The 26,014-nt window shown below is 43.6% G+C and overlaps 1 protein-coding gene across 1 annotated transcript; it reads left to right on the forward strand.

Moving 5' to 3' along the window:
- Window positions 1-265: 265 nt before the first annotated feature.
- LOC104058075 (glycerol-3-phosphate acyltransferase 3) lies at window positions 266-24,863 on the forward strand. Its single transcript, XM_054066197.1, has 12 exons — window positions 266-457; window positions 12,241-12,313; window positions 17,478-17,748; window positions 18,392-18,466; window positions 18,972-19,061; window positions 19,287-19,380; window positions 19,751-19,866; window positions 21,316-21,371; window positions 21,852-21,937; window positions 22,302-22,430; window positions 22,901-22,980; window positions 23,742-24,863. The coding sequence occupies exons 1-12, from the start codon at window positions 314-316 to the stop codon at window positions 23,866-23,868; spliced, it is 1,341 nt and encodes a 446-aa protein (XP_053922172.1). The 5' UTR covers window positions 266-313; the 3' UTR covers window positions 23,869-24,863.
- The last annotated feature ends 1,151 nt before the right edge of the window (window positions 24,864-26,014 follow it).

Raw genomic sequence — 26,014 nt, forward strand, 5'->3', positions numbered from 1 at the left:
TCAGCCCAGGCTACGGTTGGCCTTCTGGACTGCAGGCATACATTGTTGGCTCATGTTGAGCTCCCCATCCGGGGCGCTCCTTAGCGGAGTGGAGTGTGGATCGGCGGGGCGGGCGGTGGGGGAAGGTCTTAGTGGGGCGTGGCGCCGCTTAGAGGTGCAAAGCGGAGCAGGACGGGCGTGCCTTAGCGTGGTGGGGCGTGGATTAGCGCGGAGGAGCTCGCGGAGGGGGCGAGGCTGGCGGGGTGGAGCGATCGTGGCGGGGCGTGGCGGGCGCGGGGTTTTAGGGAGGCGCTGGCGGTTGCCGCTACGGGCCATGGAGGACGTGGCGTGGGTGGCGGCGCAGGCGGTTGCGGCGTGGGTGGCGCTGGTGCTCGCCCTCATCGTGGTACCCTCGGCGCTGGGCGTCTCCCTGGGCATCTCCGAGGCGTACATGTGGGTCCTGGTGAAGACGCTGGAGGTATGCGGGGCCGCCGCCCGTGCCGGGGCGGGGATCGGTCCTCTGTCCCGGCCCCAGGGCAGCGGGCGGGGATTCCGGGGTCCCAGTGCGAGGGGATGGGGGGGCCTCATCGCTGCTGGCAGCCGCCTCGTACGGGGAGGAGCAGCACCCGGTCCTTCTGGGGCTGGAAGGGAAGCCGGGTGAGGAGTGGCTGGAGTGGCTTGGTCTGTTGAGTCTGGAGAAAGGAGATCTCATCGCTGTTTGCAGTTTCCTTGCAAGGGGAGGGGCAGGACCTGATGCCTCATCCCTGGAGGTGTTCAAGACCGGGTTGGATGGGGCCCCGAGCAGCCTGACTTGGTGGGAGGTATCCCTGCCCGTGGCAGGGGTGTGGAACTGGGTGGTCTTTAAGGCCCCTTCCAATCCAGACCCTTCTAGGATTCTATTATATCTCTCTTGGGTTTAGAGGAGAAGCTGTATGAGGAGTGGCCGAAGTCACTTGGTCTGTTCAGCCTGGAGGAGACTGAGGGGAGACCTCACCGCAGTCTGCAGCTTCCTCACAAGGAAGGGACTGATCACTTCTCTCTGGTGACCATTGATAGGACCTGAGGGAACCGCAGGAAGATGTGCCACTGAAGGGTTAGGCTGGATATTAGGAAAAGGTTCTTCACCCTGAGGGTGGTGAAGCATGGGAACAGCTCCCCAGGGAAGCAGCCATGGCACCAAACCTGACAATATTCAAGCAGCTTTTGGACAAGGCCCTCAGACACAGTGTGAATGCTGGGATGTCCTGTGCAGGGACGGGAGCTGGATTTGATCCTTGTGGGTCCCTTCCAACACAAGACATTCTGTGATTCTGTGGCCTTTCCCGCCCCAGAGGCACTGCCTGGGGAAGCCTCTGTCCCCGTGGCCTGTCTGGGGAAGGGAGGGCGTTCTGTCCAGTCTGGTACCATCTGTAGGTTCGGGCTTCAAGCCCTTAGGCAGAAGCCTAAGAATGTGAGTTTAGTGGTACTGATACAAGTACTTACTGTTACGAGAAGTGGACTATTTTAAGCTGAAGTAGAGTTAAGTTCACCCAAGTAACTGTACTTTTTTGAAAGTTATACAAAATGTCTCTCTGATAGTGTGCTTTTTTTTAATACCATGTTTTTTCAAACAGTGTTTTCCCACACTTTATAATCCCCTCTGTTTGCAGTCTCTCCCCATCTCAAATGCAAGGTCAGACAGAGCTGGAGCCAGGACTGAATTAGCAAGAGTTTTGACTGTTGTGAAGTTCATAATAGTATTAGCATTAGTCCTTAGTAAGTAATAGAATATACATAAGACTTCTGGGGAAGACTTATACATATGCATGTAAGTGGGAAATATATTCTGTAACTAGCTTTTTTTTTTTGTACATCATTAATGCAGGTCACTTCACATTGCCCAGGCCTGATAAAGGATGCTTGCTTTCCAAAACTCCAAAATGAGTCTTGGAGAGTTTATTTGCTGGCGTTTTCGGTATCAATACTGTGGTCTCTGAATTGTGCTCCTTGAACCTGCAGTAGTGCAAGATAAACCTTGTTACCCGAGGCTGTACCATGTCCTGGGTGCGGTTGTCTCTGCTTAGTGCCAGCTGTTCCCCACCTGAGGGAAGTGGTGCGGGGTCATGCTCTGGGAGTGTGGAAATGCCTGGCAGCATGCCTGTCACCTGCAACGTCACGTGCAAGGAGTGCTGGTGCTCAGGGATGTGGGCTACCAATGTGTCCAATGTGTCCAGCACCTTGGCTGCCATCTTCCCCCAAATTCTATGGGAAGTTGATTTTCTCACAAAGGACCCACTTTCTGGACAGGACGTAGTTTGTGTGTGTGAAAATATTCTCTTTAAACCTCATAGTGGTGGTGAGGAAGAGTCTTTTGAAATGGCTGTTGGAAATGATCTAGTTTAAATCTTTATTATGTTTTTTCTGAAGAGGAGAGGAGCTACAGAATCACTGAATGTTTGGAGTTGGAGGGGACCCACAAGGATCATTGAGTCCAGCTCTTGTCCCTGCATAGATCAACCCCAGCATTCATACCATGTGTCTGAGGGCCTTGTCCAAATCCTTCTTGAATGATGTCAGTCTTGGTGCCATGACTACTTTCCTTGGGACTCTGTTCCGGTGCTCCGCCACCTTCTCAGTGAAGGACCATTTCCTAACATCCAACCTAAACCTCTCCTTGCCATTCCCTTGGGTCCTATCATTGGTCACCAGAGAGGAGAGATCAGTGCCTGCTCCTTCTCCTCCCCTTGTGAGGAAGTTGTAGACTGCGATGAGGTCTCTCCGTAGTCTTCTTCTCCAGGCTGAACAGCTGAAGTAATGTTAGCTGATCCTCATATGACTTCCCTCTAAAACCCTTCACCAACAAAACAGTTGTGAGGAGGAAAAGTAAAATAATACAAGACATAGTCTGTAGCAATGCAGTATACATCCGTATGTGACTATAGAAAGTAAGTCTTGTCTAATTTCATCTTGTTTTATGGGGTTTTCAGTCACACCTTGCTCGTGTACTTCATTGCCTTCAAGATCCTGGGTGCTTGGCTAATAAAAATGGCATCTGTTAATTACATCTTTAGTTAAAATATTTTAAGATGTTTGGTGAGAGTGAGCCCTCTTGAAGTACTTCCTAGGGCCTTGAATGGTATGAAGACAGCTGTTAAGAGTAGGAGATGTAGTTCTTGCTGGAAAGAAAGTTTTTGCATAGCAGAAGCTGAGGAGGTAAAGGTCACAGTGGCCAGAGGGAGAAATCCAGATGGCCTAGTAAGATAGTCTTGTTTGGATGAGTTGCCTTCATCTGTGATTAAGTGCAGCTTACATTCTTTATTCCTAGATTGTTAATCATCATTTTTAGTGTCATGAAATGTTGTGATAAGAAGTGACTCGAAATGTCTTGGGCAGAAGTATGGAGAAGCAGCTGATGGCATTTCATGCGTGGTGACTTGTTAGGCATCAGAAGACCTCTTACTCTTAGCCTAAGGGAGGAAATAATGACTTATTTTGAGACTTGCCATTACTTTTACATTAAATACTTTTTGGAATTATATGCCATTTGTTATGTTAAATATATATTATGTTGATACATAATTATATTACATATAAACATTATAGATGTGTAAGTAAAAGTCAGTGACAAATAGTGAAGTGTTATGAGAAGTCTGGTAAATTGGACTTGCTGCAGGAGAGTAGGGAAGCTCAAGCCACCAGGGTAATCCACTTATCTCAACTTGGACTTGCTTTGCCTGTGAATTCTTTATGCTCTCAGAATACCTGCATTGGGAGAATCTCTGAAAGAAAGTGTTTTGTTGTGAAATGTCTCCTGTTCCTTGGCTCACAAGTCTGTCTTGGCCAGTGGCCTGGCAGAGTCAGGCTAGTAGTCTGCTAGCGAGTTACGTCAGCAATGGAAAGAGCTAAATACATAGCTGCTAGCCTTGTGCCTGGAGTCTCAAACATCCTGGCCTGTTGAATTGAGTGTGCAGGCCTTCTGCTGAGAAGCAGTAGTCTGTTTCATGGCTAAGTTGAGTTATAGGGCACTGCAGTTTCTGATGGCTGAGACCTTTCCCAGCACTGTAGTTAATTCTAATGTCTTTCAGGCCTTGATCTCCCAGGCAGTTCCCCCTGTCACTTTGCAGGATGGCACTACTGCTTATGCTTTTTTTGCCTCTTTGATAGGCTAGATTGCAGTAACTGTCTGCAAAGTGGTGGCTGTTGATGCACCCCAGGTGAATACCAAGCTGCTCTCTGGCTTTGCCTGTTTATATGTCACAAGTTTACACAGTGAGGGAATACAATGACCATGTGGTTTGTTTTCTACCTAGCATATGTAGTAACATATGTAACATATGTGCTTATTAAAGCTAATCTCTTGTGAGGGTCCAAGTCTGTCAATTTGGGCACCCTAGTCAAGGACTAAGTAGATGAAGCATCTGCAGTTCTCTATGGCATGTGTGCTGGTTCACTGTCATGTCAGAAAAAACAAGGCATATAAAAACGAGTCTGTGGTCAGTTGTCGTCTAGGCTGCGACATGGAGAGAGAGAGTTGAGGATGATACTGGACTTCTACTTGAATTATTTCCTGCCAATAAAAATAAATCTGTTCCTGTTTGTTTCAGGAGGACAGAAGCTTGATCCCAGTGCTGCAAGCAAGGCCCAAGAAAAGGGAGGGAAAAATTTCTTTTAAGAACAAAGTGTTCTTGTACTTTGACTAGCAGACGTTACTGACAATGAAGATCAGTTGGTGCACAATAGCTTTTTCTCTATGCTGGGCTGCCTCAGCTAGGCACACACTTCTAAGCAAAAGGCAGGACGTGTGGACAGCGGTGGTGAGGATGTGATTCTGCTGTGTTGCGTTGTGGGTTACATTTGACCCTGAGGTACTGCACTGGGGATGACCAGCTGTACATATTTTTTCATATGTGATTGTATTTTTTTCCTATATGGTAAAGCAAAAACGAGCAGAAAAGCTTGAGCCAGCTATAGTAGTATGCAGTACAGCAGTCAGACTACTTGCTATTAGAAAACCTGCTCTAACCATCATATATGTATTCCTTGAAGTACATTTACCTCTGAATTGCTTTACCAAACTAAGCAAACTTTTAGGAAACGGCTCACTTTCTTCTGCCTGTGGCTTCCCTTTCTGTGTTAACAGAAGGATCTCTGCCCCATTCTGAGCGTGTATTTTTTAAATGTAGGATTACTGCTACAACAGCATTTCCAGCAGCTGTTTGCTCCTGTGAGCAGCTAGTCTGGGCTAGTGACCTGCCAGGCTATGCTTGTGAAATTACTTGCTACAGGTGTTTTTTGTATTCCTGAAATGGTGGGGACTGCTTCTTGTGATCATCAGCTTTTCTCCTTGTTTGTTTTTAAAAATTTAAACATTAAATGTTTAGATATTTAAACAGCTATGTTCTAGTTTTAAATTTAGTGTGTCTTTACCCCTTGGTCTCACTTTTCATCTGTCTTAAAGCTAATAAAAGAGGCAACAGACTACTGAGTTGGGGTTGATAAGGCAAGGCACCTGCAAGCATGCCCTTTGAGCTGTCTTGCCCAAGCAGTGGAGAAATCCGGCCTTGCAGAAAGTGGTTTATCTTTCATTAGGGCCCATAGAGCAGCCAGTACCACAGAGCAGTCTGTTTCTCTGTTTCCATCAGTTTGTAGAAAACCTGGAGGACTAGTTTAGACTGGATGCCTGGCAGTAGTGAGGAGCCCCTTGAGTGCTGATATCTGCCTGAAAAAATGTGGTTCACCTTGTTAAGATCTAGTTCCGATACTCTTTTTCAGTCTACTGTTTCATTTGGGAGGTGCTTAACTCAGACAATTGGGTTGTCTTGTCGGCAGCGCTCTGGCCTAGACTGCCACGCTTGCTCTTTATAATGGCGAAACTCTTCTTGTCTCTTTAAACTGTGTGCTGTGTGTTACTTGTGAAGTATTAAGAAATGACGTAACCTGAGGGAAGTGAAGTTATTGGGTCACACTTGTGTTAAGAAACAGCCTGGCTTCAAGATAACATTGCTTTATTGTGTATTTTGGGCTAATAGTTTGTTGATGGCTTCAGGCAGTTTGAATGCACACCATGTCCCCTGCCCCCCATCTCTTGAGACTCTTGTGGGGCCTGCAGTCAGAATGGAAAGCATTTCTTGTGTGGTTGGTTTTGTTGTTTGTGCTATAATGCACAGCAGATGCTTGAAGTCATAGGTGATTCTCCACATCCTGTAACTGATCCATCTGGGTTTAACAGCAGCCTCTTCTAATAGAAGCAATTTCTAACAGCTTATTATGCTCTCCTGCCAGGTGCATACTTTTGCTAGCCAAGGGTGTACATTATTTAGTAGCTAGGATGTGAAGCCAAAGGTACTTGTACTTCCTTTACAGATGATCCTGGCAATGTAAATGGACATGAACTTGCGAATATTATACCTGTGGGGGAAAAACAACCTTTCAGTGCTTGTGGTCAAACTGTAAGTGGTGGCTGGGCACAGTAGGTTGGATAGGCTATGATGTCCTGTCCCATGTACGCCGGGCTGCAGCTTCTTCCCATTAACCAGCATCAAGATTGCATGTGGTGCTGGATATAAGGGCAAGGAGGGCAAGAGGAGAATGTGTAAGCTAATAAATACGTGAATCATTGTGGGTTTCTGACTGTTTCTTCTTCCTTAACTTGCTGGCCTCTGAAGCCAGCTTTGCTGACCAATGTTGTTGCACAGAGTCAGTGAAGGATTCTGTGTAATTAGTATACTTCAACGACTGCTGGGCAGAGGGGAAATGGAAAGCTCTGAAGTGAGGGAGTAACTCTGAAGACTGCCAGCTCAGATGTTAACAAGAAGTATGTCTTGGAGATGTGACTGATGTTTATGATGCACCCTTGTTTACACGGCTTGGACTGGCTTTTGGAATAGTTTTTTTAGCAAATCTGCTGCAGTATCTTAAAGTAAAGCCCTGGGCTGTCTCAACCTAGATCCCAGTCCTGTCAAGGCCATTACAGATTTGATAATCAAGCTTCCTTGCACATCAGTAAGGTTGGGAGAGCTGAGGATTGCCCTCTGCTGGGATTGCATCACTGATTAATGCAGCATCTTTCTGGTCAACAGTCCTGATCTGAAACTTCTCTCAAATGAACAGCATACGAATACAGGGATTTCTGATACTGTTCATAAGCAAATGCTGTTTAAAAAATAATAAAAGTAGCTGTATTCTTAGCATACGTTAAAGTAACAGAGTGTGAAGCTGTTGTAAAAGAAGCTGTTTGGTATTTCTGTTACTGATGCCCTGGTGTTTCCCTGTAAAGCTTGCCTCCTTGTTCTTTTGGATACCTGTCCACCACAACTTGCATGCAGAAGAATTTGGAAAGCTGCTTGGAGGCAGTGACAAGGATGTTCTGTGAGAATGTGGAAAAGATGGCAGATCACAGAGGACCTTCTGACCTCACTTAGAAATGGTTGCTTGTCTTGGCCATAGTTTTTCTTCTCCTCTTCACACAAAACTCAGTCACTGGCATGCAGATTTTGCTGTGTTAAACAATGTAGTGTTGTGTGGGAGTTAGTATGAAATCTCACTGTGGTCGTTGAGGTTTGGAGGGCCTCCAAGGAGGAGTGCTCACAAACTAGCATATCAGCTTTTGCTCTGAACATGATCTGACAGTGCCCTTAAGTAGAGGAACACCAGTGATTTAGCACCATAAGACTGCATGCTTCAGTCATTGCCAGTAATTCTCTTTTGAATAATCATCGAGCATTGCAATTAAACCAGAGGTGCTCTAAAGGTGATAAACTGGGTGAAAAGCAAGCTTCATCATTTAGGGAAATGGGAAGTCCCTGGAGCATTCCTGATAACTCGTGAGTGATCCTAACAAAGTGTCTCTAGATTTGCTTTCATGAAGCAACATATCAAGCTTGGCTTTGAAGGTAGTTGCCTATCTGGAGATAAGATTTTTTTTTTTCTCATCTCTTGTAGTAATATGTGATTTTTGCTTCTGAGGTCCACCTGAATCCCAAGTACTGCATAAGTCCTGTCGATAGGGGAATCGCTTAGTAATGCATAAGCAAAATTGATCTTTTGGCCATTTTGTGTAGGCTGTTGACTCACTGTGTGTTTGATTTAAGTTGCTGATACATTAGAAGCCTTTCCTATGAGGATGAAAACCTTGGAGGAAAGTTCTCAAGTTTTCCTTGCCTAGTGAAGCGTGATATCTTCAGACTGTATCTTATGCAATTAAAGCTCCAAGTTACTTTGTCCTGAGCCATTTGAATACCAAAATTTCGAAGTCAGACGGGTAGTGGTGTTTATGTAATTTCTGTGGTTATGCTCTTTAGTAACTTTACGTATTGGTTCAGTGGGTAGCCCCTGCTACAGAACTGTTTTTAAGCTGTCCAGGAGTGTGGTGTTTTATACTCGTTCCCTAAAACTGCTTCAGGGATCCCTACTAAAGATTTAGGTCTGCACTAAGGTACTTGAGACTGCCTGCTCAGCACTGGCTCATGAGCTGGGAGAAACCACTTTCATTTGTGTCGCTGTTATTGATAAGTGATAAATCCAAAAGACCTGCCTATCTGCTTTTTGCTCATCTTGGGAGTACAATGGAGGCCATGGCTTATAATTTTGTGTATTAGCTATCAAAAAGCATGAAATAAACACAATATTTTCCCTTCTGTGGGATGGGTCAGCTTATATTGTGATAGCTCTTTGTAATATAAAGCTAATCTTTAGTGTAGGAATGGCAATAGATGATGCAAATCCTTAGCTAGCAGGAAGGGAAATTACTCACAGTGCTGCACGTAGTATCTCTTTGGTTTTTGAAACTAGATATAAATATGCTTTTCACTTAACAGAGTTCAAATTTTGGCTTTGATGATAGTGCCTTTATTTGAGGTGCCTGAGAATAGGCAGAAGGATTAGATTAAGTGTAATAAAAATGCCTTGTTGCTGGAACATATGTTTCCATTTTGGAAATAGGGATTGATGGGGGGAAAAAAAAAGCTGATGTAGAGGATTTAAAATTGGCTTGCTGTAGGACCCGGTAAGACATGGGCCCTTATGAATGCCCCAAAGGCTCATAACCAAGATGGAGGAGCAAGGAGGCAGAGCTGGTCTCTTCCTTGCTGGTTTTATGGAGCGTATTTAAATCTCCTGTGAGATCAGGCACCAAAAGTAAAACTGCCTCAACTATTGACTTGTGGAGCACAAGTCAGCTGTTCTCTGGAATGCTCTGTGCAACCTTTGCTATGCTGGTATCATACTTGTGGTGGTATTTCCATCTCCTGGAAACGTATGGGTAAAGGGTGAAGGGAACTATCCCTGTCTCTGTCTTCCAGGTGAGTTATTGCTGCTTTCTGGAGTTAGGTGAACCTGTGGATCAAAAGTCAGACTATGGAAGCAGGAAGGTACTTTTCTGAATACGATAGATAAATGCACCTAAGCAGTAGAAACTCACTTGGGCTATGTGACCTTGTAATTTCTCTGCTTTGAGAAGAGTCCACTGCCTCCTTTGCATAGCAAAATCATAGAATACTTTGGGTTGGAAGGGACCTTAAAGGTCATCTAGTTCCAAAATGTCAAAAGATACTTCGGTACAGTAGGATATTACAAGCTTTTGAGTGTTACGAAGGCATGTCTCAATAGCCTGTGTCCTCATGCCTTGTGCTGAGGCTCCAACTTTTTGACGCTGTCTAGCATGAACTTGTAACTCGGGGATTTCTTTAACAAGCGCAACAGGAAGGGAGCGTTGCATATTCTTTCTGAACACCAAACTATTATGGCAGGTTTTGCAAAGCAAAAGGTGGCAGTGCTAGGTTTTACACACACACAGAATCACCAGGTTGGAAAGGACCCATTGGATCATCGAGTCCAACCATTCCTAGCACTCCCTAAACCATGTCCCTCAGCACTTCATCCACCCGTTCCTTAAACACCTCCAGGGAAGGCGACTCTACTACCTCCCTGGGCAGCCTGTTCCAGTACCCAATGACTCTTACTGTGAAGAATTTTTTTCTGATATCCAACCTGAACCTCCCCTGACGGAGCTTCAGGCCATTCCCTCTTGTCCTGTCCCCTGTCACTTGGGAGAAGAGGCCACCTCCCTCCTCTCCACAACCTCCTTTCAGGTAGTTGTAGAGAGTAATAAGGTCTCCCCTCAGCCTCCTCTTCTCCAGGCTAAACAACCCCAGCTCTCTCAGCCGCTCCTCGTAAGACTTGTTCTCCAGCCCTCTCACCAGCTTTGTTGCTCTTCTCTGGACACGCTCCAGAGCCTCAACATCCTTCTTTGAGAAGATTTGGAAGGTGAAAACTTATTTTCTCAGCTAGTAGGTGTATGGCTGAGATTAGTAGCCAAGTATGTTCTTACTCTTCTATGTAATAAGTGACTTAAGTGCTTACAGAGATTTTAATTTGTTAAATATGGTGTTTCAAGTCTGATCAGAAAATGATTGTGACAATGTTTTTGCTAGTCTGTCTGTACCCCCAAATCCATTTAGTAGAAGAAATGTAGAAATTGAGGTGTTGTGAATGGTTTCTTCTTTGAGCAATGTTTCGTTTTAGTATTTCCCAGAGCATTTATGGCCTCAGCACTGCTGAGGATGATGCGTAGCCGGAAAGCACTGAGTTTCTCCTACAGGTAAAACTAGTTTCTGAAGTGGATATTGCCTTAGCAGCAAGCAGAACTGAGAAAACAAGTGAAAATATCGGCAGAATAGGTTGTGGTTCAGTGAGACCTGATACAGTAAGCTGTTGTGGCTGTTCCTGGGGAGTTATATGGTGGACATGATACTGTGAGTCAGGATACTCACCTTTCAAAAGGGAACTGTGCCTCAAAATGCCCCACTGCTCTGTTGGAGGGAAGAGATAGAAACTGCATAGTTTAGCATTGGTCTGGGTTCTTTCTGTGCAAACTAGTGACTGCCGTCTGTATGCTGTTAAAACAGAGTATACTTTGATACTGCTTAAGAACTAGAGAGTAAGTTGTTAGGGTTTGAACAGGATAATATCCTGATCTTTCGATATGAGCTCATTTCTACCAAGTTACCTGTCTTAGAAACACCTATTGTAACAGTCTTCCTAGAAATAGGATTAAGTCTCGTGAGGGAGGAATTAATGTGCAAAACAGGGAGCCACAAATTCAGTCCTCTTCTGCTGAGCTTTCCATCCCTTCACAAAATTGCCATATAGGGAAAGAAAGAATTCAGGCCAGAAAAGCTACACTGTCATCATTAGCAGACTTTGGGGTGACAAAGGGGTTGTTATCATTAACCCAGTAAAAATTAAGCCTGACATAGGAGGTAGAAGGGCTACTTAAAAGCACTGTGTGGAGCAGAGTCAGTTGAAGGTCAAGTAAGCCTTTTGGCCCAAGAACAGGTTAAACCGGCTCTGGTCCATCAGTGCTAGAACTGAGAGGAAGTCTTGTGATATCCCTGTGGTTCTGCCATGAGGGCTTGCAGGAGGCTGCTGGAAACCTTTGACACTTCTAGGGAAGCAGGACTAACTTTATCACTAGAAAAGAGCAGGTTAACCCCAGTGAGCTAGTAGCCCTTCTCAAGGGCAGAGTTCTCTGCAACTGTACACAAAAGCCCGTGATTTGGCCTGTTCCTTTGCTGCTCAGAGCTTTAAAGTACCACAAAACGAGCAGCTGCAGAAGCAAGGGAAATCTGTTTTGTTTGGCTTGGAAAAATCTTGGGCGCAGTCCTCTTTGGACTGAGACTGAACTTGAATGCGACTTCCCGTCACTGCCAGTGCTGTTTAGGTTTTTAGCAGAATGAGCTGTGTTTAGGCCTCAGTTTGACTTAACACAGTTAAGACTTTTTTTTTTTTTTTTTTCCTGTAGTATGATGAAACTGCTCTGAAAGAAGAAAAGCTGAGTTGTGGTGTGTCAGCTATGTGAAAACGTGTTATATGCTCAGTAGCTGCTGCCCAGCTCAGCTCCTGGACCTTTGTGTGGCCATGATTTGGTGGCTGGTTTGCAAGTAGCAGAGCTAACAGAGGCCTCTCAGGCTCTTGGTGTCTTCGTCTGAACTGGAACTCAAGCATTTGTGAAGCACCACTTCTGCTCTCCAGAGATTGGCAAGCAGTTGGGAAATACTGACTAGCACTGAATAGGGAGTTTTTGGTGATTAAATACACTGAGGCAGTGTTTCTTTAGAGGGAACTGTGTATGGGTTTGTGGACACATCTGAGGAAACATGGGTAATGATTCTATGGCAAAGATAGTCTTTGAAAATCACAGCCTGATAAACTGTTGCTTTTTAGGTAAATTTTTTGAAGTGAATACTATATTTATTAAATTAATATTTTCTTTCTCTTCAACAGTGGGCTACTATACGGATAGAAAAAGGTGTCAAAAAGCCACAGCCAGAGATCCTAAAGACTCCTGCTGCTAATGGTAAGAGCTTGGGGTAAAGTCAAATTTATGAGGCAAATTTTCTGAAGCAGAACTGAGTCCTTTTCAAATGGAGAAGTTAGATGTGTTCATGAGAGCACTGGGGAAGAGGTGGGGTGGTTACATGCTGACTGTTACATTTAATTGTTTTGCAATGTTGACACAAGAACTGTTTCTGCAGAATGAAATGCTTATTTTCTGGCTTGTCCTGAATGGTTGAAAAATCAGGGGATTAGGAAAGGAAGGATATGAAATTACTTTGTTTTGTTAAACATAATGTGGATCTTAAGATGAAGACTGTCCTCAGCTGAGGGCTGCTTTTGAGTTGCAATATGAGCTTGATTATTGTCTTGAAATTTGTCTTTAGGTCACTGCTTGCTGGGCTGCTAGCCAACTATCTCAGTCCTAACAGCCTCAGAGTATGCTTAATAATCTGAGGAGGTTTAGTGGACAGCACTTTTCTTTCCCAAACTCAGTGTTTTTTCTGTTATAGGACTGCTGGACAGAAATGTGTGGTGTCATACTTGTTCCCTTTTTTCAGTCTGCTCCTGTTCACCTCTTGCCCCTGGGGCTTACCTCAGTATTTGCTAGACAAATGTCTTGCACTCATCTGTAGAAAGACAGCTAAAGAGTTGCTTCATATTTCTTCCTTTAGCCTGATTTTGAAATTAATTCTTTTACTAAATCTTAACCCATAATGTGTGTGTGTCATGGTAGGCTGTACTAGGTCAGAGTTGGCTGTAAGACTTTGGAGCTGTAAACACAACGAGAGCAGTCTTAGTTTAGCCACAAAACAGAAGGCTGGTTTCTGACTGCCTCGGTGTTGCTATTGATTTGCTTGTGTTTGACAGTGACTGACAGCCGTAACAGCATTTTTTGTGTGCTCCCTCATTAGGCAGCACAGCTGGGAATGGGACCAGATTGCCAGTTCGTAGACAAGTCAGTTGTTACCTGATTCTACAAATTAGTTCATGATAACGTGATACAGTAAAAGTGACTGAACTGGTGCTGTTTCATCTCCCAAGGAGTATCCTTATTAATACTGTAAACACTTGCATTGTACTGTCTGCCGGCCAGATGTGAAACAGGCTCCAGGGGTAGCAGATAGTTTCAGTTAGCACCTGTAGTAGTAAACTGAAGGTACTGCACGGCAGCTCTTAAAACAAGTTAACGTTTTTCTTATTTCATTACTGACTTGTAAAGTGGCTGAGAAAGTATGTCCTGTATCACTCAGTGTCCTGAAAGTTGTGGGGTTTTTCTTGGGGGTGGGGCAAAGGCAAGGTAAGCAATCCTTCAAAATAGTATCAGTGCGCTGATATCTGTTTCGTAGGTTGTCAGTGATGCAGCAAGATATCCTTTTTCTTCCTGTAAGGGTGATAGTGTCTTATTACTTCATGGGTCAGTGAGAGGGCAAGCGATCCAACTGTGCTGCTTTAGCCACACAATAGGAGCTTTTGTCACCCTAGGCATCTGATTATTCTGGCATGTAGTTTTTTCTTTTCTAGAAAAGAAAGGTAAAGGGAGAGAGGACCCAGCTAGAAGATCATGTTCTATGAGCTATCTTTCCATACAACTATAAGCACCTATTCTCCCTCTACATGTGACTAAGGGGTGTATAGTGCTAATATGTGCTGCAGTTCAGAAGCTGCATTGATCTGGGTGCACTGCACTTTCTAGAGCATTAATGGTAGTAAAAATGGCCTGGGATAATTCATACAGATGATTGCATGCAGGCTGTGTTCAGGCTTTCTTGTGGATGGGGATACACATTGACAGTGGTAGCCTGAAGCAAACTCTTTAATGCCCTTTTGTGTTTGAAATTAAAATTGAGGCCATTCCCCACTGTAGGTGGCTCTTACTGCAGTAGACTGGAATCTAAGTATTTCTTACTTGAGAAGGTAAAAAGAGCAAGGAGATATGGAGTCTGCGGTGCCAAGCTGTGCTCTGTATGTTGCTCTTGGGAGTTTTTTAAGCATATGACTGACTGACCTGTGATCAGGAGTCTGAGTTCCTGTGTGTGGATGAAAGTACTTGAGGGTCAGGAAAGGTGCAGGTCTAACAGTAAAGCATATAAGTTGGCATCCCCTGACGTGACAAAACATGAGTAGATGGAGAGGTTCAATTGCATAACACAGTATTTACTGAGGGAGGAGAAATTCCTGGTGATAATGAATTAAGGAGTAGCTGATTAAACAGGGTAAAGGTAAGTGTCTTTTTGTGTGTATGCATATGCTTGTTAATTGCTGAAGGGGAATGTGTAGCACCTGTTCCATCTCTTCTGACCATAGAGTCCTCACTAGGAGGTGGGTCAGGTTGGAAGGGGGCATTGCAGACACACATGAAAGGGCAAGTTTTCCTGTTACCAGACAGAGTAAAAACGATCCTCCCCAAAGACTTTAAAATCCATTGTCCCTCAGTATGAGGAACAAGAGACCATGACTGAGGAGACACCACCTTTCTCTGCAATACTAAATCTGGTGTATTTCACATCTGTTGGCAGAAATGGCATCCAGTGCGCCTGTATTGATGGCACGATAACGAATAGTTACAAGAAAAATGTTACCTGGTTTAGTTGCTGTGTGGGAAATTACCTGATGCTGTCAACTCAGGGACCTCTGTGTTAGAGTACAGTGTGTTTATGTGCTGAGCCAGGTGGTACTTCTTGTTTGAATGGATGCTTGGAGTTTAGGTGTCTATATCACTGCAGCTGATTAACCAGAACTCAGCAGTGAGTGTGAATCTTCTTCAAGTTGGTGCGTTTAAAAAATACACAAAAATGCTGTTAAGTCAGAGTTTTGAAAGTCGCATCCACTAACAAAAAAGCTTATGCAAATAATGTGACTAAGTAGATAGTGTCAAATTTGAGTCAGGTGTAATTAGCTGACTAGAGTATGTGAGCTTGGAGGCTTGGGGCTTGTGCTGTCACACTGAGTAAAGCAGTGGCTACATCTTTTTTTGATTGAAAATGATATTTTCTTTACTCCTGCATAATGCTTCCTTTTAACTGTCTTTGGCAAACTCAGCTCTGCCCATGGCTGAGGGATTAAAGGCCATTAAATGTTACTTCTGACTAAAAGAAGGGTAAGTACATCACCTCAGCAGCATGTGTTTAATTTTGTTCCTAATACCATCAGGTGCTGCTGAACTCTTGGCTCAGAGTGACTTTTCCAAAGGCTACAAGACAGCTTGCACATGGGGGTGTCCTGTGATACTGATAGCGCAGGCTGGAGAGGCAAGACATTACAGTCGTGCTATCTCAGCTGTTCCAGCAGTGTGTTAAATGTGAATATAGGGCTGGTTTCAGCCAAGAAGCAAGAGCCAGGGTAGCCAAATGCTTGGCTGATGCTGAACTAGGGGTTGAGTAAGAAGGAAGTGTCCCTAGTTATTCTTGGAACTGGAGAGAAGAGTGGTACTTGTGTGATGGGTGTTGTGGAGAGTTCTCTTGGCTGGTTTCTTGGCTACAACCTGTCTCCCACCCCAGCAGCAGCATGGAGCAGGCAGGTTGGGCTGTAACTCATAGTCTTAAATGTCTTATAGTTTGGAGATTTAAGGGACTTTTCAAGAGAAAAATTGAACTGCAAACTAAAGCTCTAGTTTGGTTTAAAAATATGACACAAGTCCATCCTGCTAAAGGTTTGATGTGATGCACATTTTGTATAATGTAGATTTGGAATGGCATGTGAACGCTTTTGTGTGCCATGCTAATGATTTGTATCTATAGGCCAGTGATAAAACAATGCACTGAGATGATCTGCTGGTGGAATTGGAAGTTGTGGCTGCCAGATTCTAAGCTAAAGGTGTTAGTTGCAGTGCGACATCTCTTATATGTTCTTCTTTAGCATTTTCCCTGGTGGTTTGTGGAACTTGGATGTTGGAGCACTTGTGTTATCCCATATGTATGCTACAATGCAATACAAAGACTTTTCCATGTCACTTGTAATTTAAACGTTGCATATGATTTGCACAGAAAATATATTCACAGAGTTTTTCTGCTGGCAAGACTTCCTTGATGTGGATTTCCACACCGTGGGATGTGTATTTGTGGGAAAGTGCCTAGTAGATTGAAACAGTTGGATGCTTCCCACTTTCCCATTTTTTTATTTCAACATGGAAGCAGAAAGATTATGCAATTAGTCAGAGTGTCTGACAGAGTGGCAACCTGAACTTGGACCTCTGTAATCCTAGTTGAGTGTCTCAGGGGATGGTTGTTCTGGTTAAATTTTTATTCTGGATTTCTTTAGTCATCAGTTTCTGGAGCCAGACCTGTTTGTCAGAAAGCAGCTACTTGATGTTTATATTTAGCTTACGCAATTTTTGCTTGCATTTGAAAGCTCTAGTGAGAAATTGGTGCTTATCAGACCATAAGTATTAAAAATGCAAAGGGAGGAGAAGAGAGGATGCTTGCTATTTGTACTGCAATTCTGAACTCTCCAGGTTTCTTTTCTGTTGCCAAGCATTATGTGGGCAGAGTTCAAAGGAAAGAACTTCGTACTGAACTAAATTATATCAAGGCACTTTAGGCACAACTTTCTTTGACTGTTTTTTGGAGGGTTTTTGTTTGTTTGATTTAAACTAAAATAAAAGTGTGGTCCTGTCTGTCCTTATGCAAAATACTTGTGAAGGTTCAGAGCTGGTCCGTACACAGATATTGGGTAGCTGTTGCAGTCTGGGGCTTTGGAATCTGGCAGAAAAGCATGTCACAGCTGCATGTGGCTGTGGGACACCAGAACGTCTGACCAGAGACAAGCCTACGAAACAGGGAAGCCTCCATGGAGGAGACTGAATGCCCCAAAATACACAGAGTACCAGGAGAAAGGAATGGAAAGGCCAAGGTCTCACTTAGTTTCTTCTAGAAGTATAAGATGGTCTTGAATAAAGTTGCCAAGTTGAGGGCTTGTCAGACGGTGGGAAAGGTTTGGCTTCTTGCTCACCTTCAGTAGCCAACAGATGTTGATGTATTTGCTGCTCAATGTGTTTGTGAGGAAGGGGAGCTAGAACTGGCCTACTGAAGAATATGCTGTGTTCAACTACCCATCTCGTCTTGCTGTCACAGGAGGGGCTCTGACAGTAAATTTGTCTCCTCAAGTAATGGAGAGCAGTGAGTGATTTGGAATGTGACTTACTGTACAGAGTTATTTCCTTATATAGTTACCCTTTTCTTTCCAAGGTATCATTGTAAGAGATGAAACACCTATGGAGAAAGAAATTGCACGTTTGCATCGAGCGGACTTTGAATTCTCTGACATATTCTACTTCTGCAGAAAAGGGTTTGAGGCCATTGTGGAAGATGAAGTGACCCAAAGGTTTTCCTCTGAAGAGCTGGTCTCCTGGAATCTCCTCACAAGGACTAATGTGAACTTCCACTACATCAGCCTAAGGCTGACTATTGTATGGGTCATTGGGGTTATAGTGCGGTACTGCCTCCTGCTGCCCTTACGGTAAGCTCATGTGTGCTGAGGGATTTTGTCAGTCTGGGAACACGTAAATGTGTGTTTTCTTGGGAAACGTCATCTTGGCTTTTTAAAACCAAAAGCAGCATTAGCAGATACAGAAGATGAGCCTGCTTAAACTCTCCTTTCAGTGGTTAAGAAGACATTCAGATTATTTTTGTCTTGCCATTTATTATGGAGAGTTAGATTGGGGCAGTGGTCATGTTTTCTGTGAGTGCTTCCCCTAGGTTGTGCATTGGCGACATAAATGTGACATGGGTGAACTCTAAAACTCCGTAAGGCTATATGCATCAGTTTATCTGAATCTGCTGCCTTTGCTACACCATGATTTTGAGCAATGTGTCAGGAAGTCTCTCTTTCTTTGGAGATGTTAAAAATCTGGCTGGATGCATTCCTGTGCAACCAGCTGTAGGTGAACCTGCTTTAGCAGGGGAGTTGGACTAGGTTGTCTCCAGAGGTCCTTTCCACCGCCAACCATCCTGCAGTTCTGTGAATTACTGAGTTAGAGAAGCAGATATGTCAGGTATCTGAGGAGTAACTGAATTCCTGCAATCCTTTTCCATTTCAAAGGGGAAAGATATTAAAATGAACAAAGCCACTCATTTTTATTTAGTGTCTGTTTTGTCTGTAGCTTTACCCTCGCTGCCATTGGGATTACCTCGATGATTGTGGGGACAACAATGGTAGGACAGCTGCCAAACAGCAGGTAGGTACTGTGTAGTGTGTAAGAGACAAACTTGCCAAGTTGCATCTGTGCAAACAGCTCAAGATTAGGACTGGACAGATTTTACAAGTGATAAACTACTGGTAGTTTACCCACAAACTTGTGGCCTTGCTTTAGTGGCATTTTGAACTTGAGCTGAGGTGGGCTTCTTGCCAGCCTTGACCCTAAGGTTGGTGATTTTCTGATGGGCTCCTCTTGCTGTAATGATAGACTCAATGGGAGTGTTGTAGGGGAGACAACAGTGCTGGGATAAAAATTACCCAGTGAGGAAATGACAGCCTTGCCCAGGTAAGTGAGACCAAGGGTATGATGTCTTAGCTGAGCTGCTGTAGGAAGTGAGTGGCAGAGCTGGTAGTATTCCTCTGTGCTCCAGAGTACCAGGCTGTAGAAAGCATAGCCCTGAGTTGTGTTGAGTAGGCTGCAGAATATTGTGTGTGTGTGTCTAGCTGCTTTTCAGAATGCTGCAGATGCCTGTGATCTCTTTCAGTATGAAAAACTATCTGAGTGAAGTGGTCCACCTCACGTGCTCCCGCATCCTTGTCAGAGCTCTATCTGGTACCATCCATTACCATAATAAGTAAGTGAGCAGATGTTATGATAGCAAAAGCATGTGTATTCTTCTGCATATGTGAGTATCCCATTTGATACAGGGCAGCTTTTTCCTGACCTGCCTTTCAACCCAAACCATTTTATGATACTGTGATTCTATGTTGACTCTCCTGAAAGCTTTGTGGAACTGAAGTGTGTGTGTAACGTGGTGTTTAGTGCACTAGCAGTCTAACAACAAATTATGTAATTGCAGGGAGAACAAACCTCGGAAGGGAGGAATTTGTGTTGCCAACCACACATCACCAATAGATGCGATCATTTTGACAAATGATGGGTGCTATGCAATGGTATGAGGAGATCCACAATGACCACAGCAGAGGGAGAGAAGGAAAGGGAGAGGTTGTGGGGTATTGGTTGTGGAATTCAGTGCTCAACTTTTACAGCAGAGATGTCTGAGCACTAGTCAGTGGGGAGAAGTATAAACTGTGTTTAAGCTGGTCTACCATGCTAGGTTTTACATCTGGTGAAATACTTGAGGTATGCTTCCTTGCATGCATCTAGATCCTTTCAAGTGAATGTATTTTAATATGTTTTGTGGGCACTAGCCAATGCTGGTTTGCAGTTTCTAGTGCTTGGGAGTTTTTTGAGGGGGATGTGGAAGAGGAAGTTCTGCTTTTCGTGTGTCTCATATACTGATGTGCCTCACTCGGCTTGCAGGTTGGCCAGGTTCACGGTGGACTAATGGGAGTGATTCAGAGAGCCACAGTCAAGGCCTGTCCTCACGTGTGGTTTGAGCGCTCGGAAATGAAAGACCGCCATCTAGTGACTAAAAGGTGAGGTGTGGGTTGGAGCCGGGGATTGCAGCACTTTTGTAACTCTATACCCGCTGGTGCCTAAGAGGCCATGCTCGGGTAGGTAATCCCTGTAGAGTCATCGAACAGAGGCCCAGAGGAGGAGTTGAAGCTTTGGAAAGACAGAAGCCCAAGAAGCTGATGAGGTTGCATTGGAAAGGAGTGGGACTTGGAACCTTAGGATCTTGAAGGGGCCAAAAGCCTAACTTGTGAAAGCATTTTCTTTTAGCAGGTGCCATATCTAGTTGTCTTATTCCAAATGACTGCTGCTTATAAATGCTAATCACAGGAATGTGAGTGATCTGTGACTCCTTATTACTGTAGGCTGCAGTGATGCAGAGTATTGCGAAACAGTAGGAGTGGAAGCAATCAGGGGATAGTAGTGGCTCGAGAGCCACTTGGAGTGAGTTGGAGTAGCGGTGTGTGGCAAACTGGCTCACTGAGGATGACACGAATGTACTTGCTTGTATGGGCCTTGATACAGTAGGCTGCTCAAAATGTCAGACTCCCAGGTCACCACAAAAGGCCTGGAAAGCTTATACAGGGTGAGATGGTTCAGACCAAAGATTCTGGTAAGGTCCAGATTGCAGCAGACTGTCACAAAACATCTCACTGGGGTAGCCATTGGTATAATAACTAACGTCTGATGAATTAAGATATACATTTTGAAAGGGTATGAAGATACTTCAAATTCTGGGACTTTCTGTTGAAGAGAAATAAGGATTAAAAAAATGGGCTTTCTGTGACACAAACTGTCTTGACTTCATTTAAAATTGTGAGCCACTAGAAATAACAAGGCTTGCTTGTTTGTGTGAGGAGCAAAAAATATAAAAGTGGGCTGCTTACTAAGGTGGTTTTCTGCAGGATGTCACCAAAGGCATACCTGTGAACACACAAGTACAATGGTGGATATTCTTCCTAATTTTTAAAGGACTTTTGGGTTAATTTTGGCAGGTTAGCTTCTTTACTGCCTCACTGGCCTCTACAGCAGGAGAGCTTTGCCTAGGTGTTTGTTATTCAGATAGTGTGAGCTGTAGGCATTTAGGAGTCCTCTCTTAAGAAATCTGCTAAGCACAGTCAGGATTGACCACTGCACAAGACTGTTTAATCTTATGTGGGCAATTTCTTGCATGTTTTGTTGATCAGAGTTAATTGAACTGACTTAATGACCTACATTTGTGGCTTCCCTGACAGTCATTAGTAAAATAACATGTAGGGAAGATGCCTTAGTGTAAAGTATCAGGCAGCTCGGTGTGGCTTGTGCAAAGATTTAGTTCTGTCAGAAACAGAAGAGCGAGTACAAATGAGTGTCCAGTAAAAGGCTATGGTTTCAAACGAATATGTTGTATGTAAAGATATTTTTTATGCATCTGCCTAGGGAAAGAATAGTGGAAAGGAGCTGGTTTTTAAGCTTTTCTTCTGTTTCCACAGACTCAGGGAACACGTGGCGGATAAAAGCAAGCTCCCGATCTTAATTTTTCCAGAAGGTAAGAAGCTGAACTGCTCCTTATCTCTTTTCAGTGGAGATATCATCCCTGTTCTCTTTTCATGGCTCTGGTGCTCAAATACATCTTCATCTCTGGCTTAGATTTTTAAGGTGCTCCTATTTTTCACCTTAAATTTGAGATTACACAAGACAGCCTGGCACTGTCCTTGGTTGTTGCGTCTCCTGACAGAAGCTATAGGCAGAAGAATGGGAAAATTTTCTTTTGCCATTTGAATATCAATTCACTGTCCTACAGCTCTAACCTTAGCCTTGTGGCTTTTGTCTGGTGTTCTGACCTATGGGAGTCATTCACAAGACAAAGAATGAAAGAGCAAGCAGGGGAGAGATGCTTAACTCTCCCTTAAAGGGCCTGCATTTGCTCCTCATTGAGTGTAAGACCTGTAAGTTGATGTAGTGTTGCTAATGTGCTAAATGTGGTAGGCTGTGTGAAATAATGACTTTTAATTTCTCTTCTGGACAGGCACCTGCATAAACAATACATCTGTGATGATGTTCAAGAAGGGGAGCTTTGAAATAGGAGGGACAATCTATCCTGTTGCAATCAAAGTAAGTGGAAACAGCTGGCTAGTGAATTTCTAAGTTCTGCTGGTTTTTTTTTTTTTCCACTGTGGTAGGAAGCTGTCTCAGCTAGCCTTTCCCAGTGCTGAAGGGAAGTGTGCAGCTTGCAGCAGACTTAGCCTTTCTGGCTGTTCAGGCAAATGGGTGACATCTGCTGCTGGTTCTGTCATGTGCAAGCAGCGCTAATAAGAACAGGCTAGTTTTTCTACAGGCTCTTTCTAAGCAAACATATCAGTTGTGAATTTTCTCTTACTCTGACGTGTTACTGAAAGCATCCATTTCGGATCTGAGACAGGCTGTGATGGTCTGTGGGCAAAGTGGTTTATCATTTCTTCTTTGTGATCCCTTACAGTATGATCCTCAGTTTGGAGATGCATTCTGGAACAGCAGCAAATTCAACATTGTGAGTTATCTGCTGCGAATAATGACCAGCTGGGCCATTGTTTGCAATGTGTGGTACCTACCACCAATGGATAGAAAGGTAATCCGGGATCTAGCTGACTGATCATTATGTAAGAACCTTTCTGCAAGTGCCTATTTTTACTTTTATTTTTCCCTCCCAAGCCCTTACTCACTCCACGTTTCCAAATCAGAGTTTTATACTGGATTTTTGTTAGTATTTACTTTGTATGATTGGACTTGGCGTTTCCTCATGCAGCTTGGTACATCAACAGTGCGTCAAATCTACAAAGGATAGCAGTAAATATAACACTATTAACAGTAGCAATGCTTTTAATACTCCATCCTGTTGGAGCAAAATTTTCCCTTAATTTCAACATGTTAGGGCAAAAATGAGCTAAATTATCCCATTGAAACATCAAGTTGCATTGGCGGGGTAAGGAATGGGTCATTTGGCAGTGAGCTAATTAGATGAGACAACAAATGAAAAGTGTTATATCTGTTTCAAATTACTTCTCTCTGCTTCGATTATGTTGAATTTGACGCTTAAAGGAAGGTGAAGATGCTGTTCAGTTTGCCAACAGAGTGAAGTCGGCCATTGCTCGCCAAGGAGGACTGACTGAACTTCCCTGGTGAGTGATGCTATCCTTGTTAGACTTCATGCATCATTTGTTGTTAGATCGAGAGGTGTTTCCTTCCTTGCCTTGTGACAGATAACATGCAACATAACTTTATTCCATTCAGTGGAAAAGGAGAGAATAACTTCGCGTGCATGTAGGTGTATATGAAAGGAAAAATAAAGACAGTCTTTGGAGCATGTAGCTCTCATGCGGTGAGTTTCATGTAAAGACTTGATGCTTTTGAAGAGGGACCCTTCACATCTGGGACTTATGCTGAGATAAGGAGCAGAAGTGAAGTTATTTGGTGAAACTGATGAACAACAAAAAATAAAACATAGGCCTTGAGGCCTTCTGCTCTTTCTCATGTCCTAACTCTGTAAGAAGTACCATGGTGCCTAGATTACATTGGACTGACTGAAGCAGAGTGAGAGCAATATTCTGGTAGAGAATTAGCAGATTCAGTTATGGGGCCCAATTGGCCCTCTGAACGATGTAAGCAAGGGACAGCTATGCTGTTGCACAAGATTGATTGCCTCTACAGTCTAGGAAAATAGCATCCCAGGTTAGCAAAGGTTTCTTTGGTAGCGACTGTATACGCACTATGGCTGAAGATAAATGTTTCAAACCTCAGTGTAGAATTCCTGAAGAAAATCCTTAATAATCTTCTGTATTAAGACTCTAGAGTTAACTGAAATAGATAGTATAATCCACAGTTCGATAACAATAGAGGTAACAATCCTGATGAGTTACTTTTCTGTCTTGCTTTGTTCCAGGGATGGAGGTCTGAAGCGAGCAAAAGTCAAAGATACTTTCAAAGAAGAACAGCAGAAAAACTACAGCAAGATGTTAGTGAGAAATGGATCGATAGGAAGTTTGTCTACGGGAGCAGAGTCAGACTGAATGGTAGTTCTTGAAAACTAATTTTGCACAACCAGCCTTAGCAGGAATAATGCTCTTCAATTAAAAAAAACCAACAAAAACTGGAGCAACAAAATCCTCATCACATGTGTGCATATTCTCTGTATGGCTGGTGCAGAGCATGCCAAGGGTAGTGTCTTTGTGTTTCTCCCTCCCTTTTCACTCCTCTTGCTCCCCTGCCCCTTCCCATCTTCACATGATGATGCACTGCAGCTCCTGGTGTTCTGGGGCTGAATGTGTGGAGAGATAAGGGACAAAAGGCAAAAAGTACTGTTTTTTCCAAGTTTGTAGGGACAAAGGGAACTAGACTGAACGTGCTGTCAGGACACTGCTTGTGAAGATACCTCTTGTTCGTGGTACTTGGAAACTTTAGATGTAACAATTTTCTTTTTCCAGTTGCTCACAGACTTTTAGTTGTAGATGACTTAACGTGTTCTAGGATGTTGTTGGAACTGTAAGGCTGACTCTTGGTTGGCTTGTGCCTGAATGTGCAAGGGGGGAAGAAAAGCAAGGGCTGCAGAGCCTGAAGGATATGAAATGACCTACCCTGATAAAAGTACAGTTCAAAGACCATGAGAAATTTGGTGGCCTTATAACATGATATCGCCTTTACTGAGAACTGCTACTTGAGTGGAGATAAGGGGCTAGTCCTCAATCTCGCTTTCCATTGCTACTGTCAAAATGACTTTCTTGAGATCTGGAGTTGTAAAGATAAAAGAGTAAGCAGCTGGATAACATAGGCTGTGATGGATGAATTTTTATGAAGGGGGTTTTCAAGACTGTCTGCAAAAAATTACTGCTGATGGCTTAAAGATCTCAAGAGAGCTGCTCCGGAAACACATTTTCTGTTGATCTGGGCTAGCGATAGCTATCACAACTATAAACATAGGAACCATAAGTCACTTGTGATACAAGATGTGGCATGTTCAAATCTGCAATATATTGCTGTCTTAATGTAAAGAGAAATAAATTCTATATTTCTAATGGGTCTTGTGTGGCATTTATATTCTTCCCTAAATGTGTGTAAATAAAAGTTCCTGACAACTTAAAATTAGGGTCATGGAAACTTCAGTCACAGTAACATAAAGGACCAATTGTAGCTGAGCTTTGTGCAAGTTTGGCTGGGGTAGAATGAATTTTCTTAATAGTAGCTTGTATGGGGCTAAATGTTGGATATTTGCTATAAACAATGTTGATAAATACAGGGATATTTTCCTTACTGCTGAAGGGAGCTTACAGAGAGTCCAGGCCTTTTCTGCTCCTCACCCCGCCCCACCAGAGAGTGGGCCAAGGGTGCACAAGGCACTGGGAGGGGGGCATAGGCAGGACAGCTGACCCCAACTGACCAAAGAGATATTCTATACCATATGATGTCATGCTCAGCATATAGAGCTGGGGAAAGAAGAAAGGGGCTGATGTTCAGAGTTCTAGCATTTGTCGTCCCATGTAACCATTACGTGTAATGGAGCCCTGCTTTCCTGGAGATGGCTGAGCACCTGCCTGCTGTTGGGAAGTCAAGAGTAAGTTACTTGTTCTGCTTTGGTTGCAGGTGTGGTGTTTGCTTTGTTTATTAAGCTGTCTTTATCTCAACCCAGGGGTTTTATCACTTTTAGTCTTATAATTCTCTTCCCCCCTCCATCCCACTGTAGGGGAGTGAATGAGCAGCTGTGTGAAGCTTAGTTGCAAGATAGAGTTAAACCATGACAACCTGATTTATAAACTGACTTTTCTCCTTCCCTCCCCGGACTTTAAGGAACACCCATGGCTTAATGTTTCTCCTGTCTAGAGTAGGAGTTGACTCATCATGCAGACTGAACTTGAAATTGGAACATGAAGTTACATCAGGGAGTCTCAACTAATCTGTAAGTAACTGGAAAACAACCATGAGCATCTAAATTTTTAAGTTCATTTGTAAGTAGTCTTTTCCTGTAGCAAAGAGATTTTCAATTTAATGCTGAAAAAAAAAAATTACCGTTCCACAACTGATAACCAAGTTTAAACATCTGCTAGATGTTAGTCTCCTAAATGAGGATTCCTGATCTGTTTTCTGTTATCCCTCAGTACCTGCACTTACACAAGGACAAATACGTCTATTCATGGCATATTATATAGGCGTGCTGTGTATCAT

The sequence above is a fragment of the Cuculus canorus genome, chromosome 4, assembly GCF_017976375.1.
Source record: "Cuculus canorus isolate bCucCan1 chromosome 4, bCucCan1.pri, whole genome shotgun sequence".
NCBI lineage: Eukaryota > Metazoa > Chordata > Aves > Cuculiformes > Cuculidae > Cuculus > Cuculus canorus.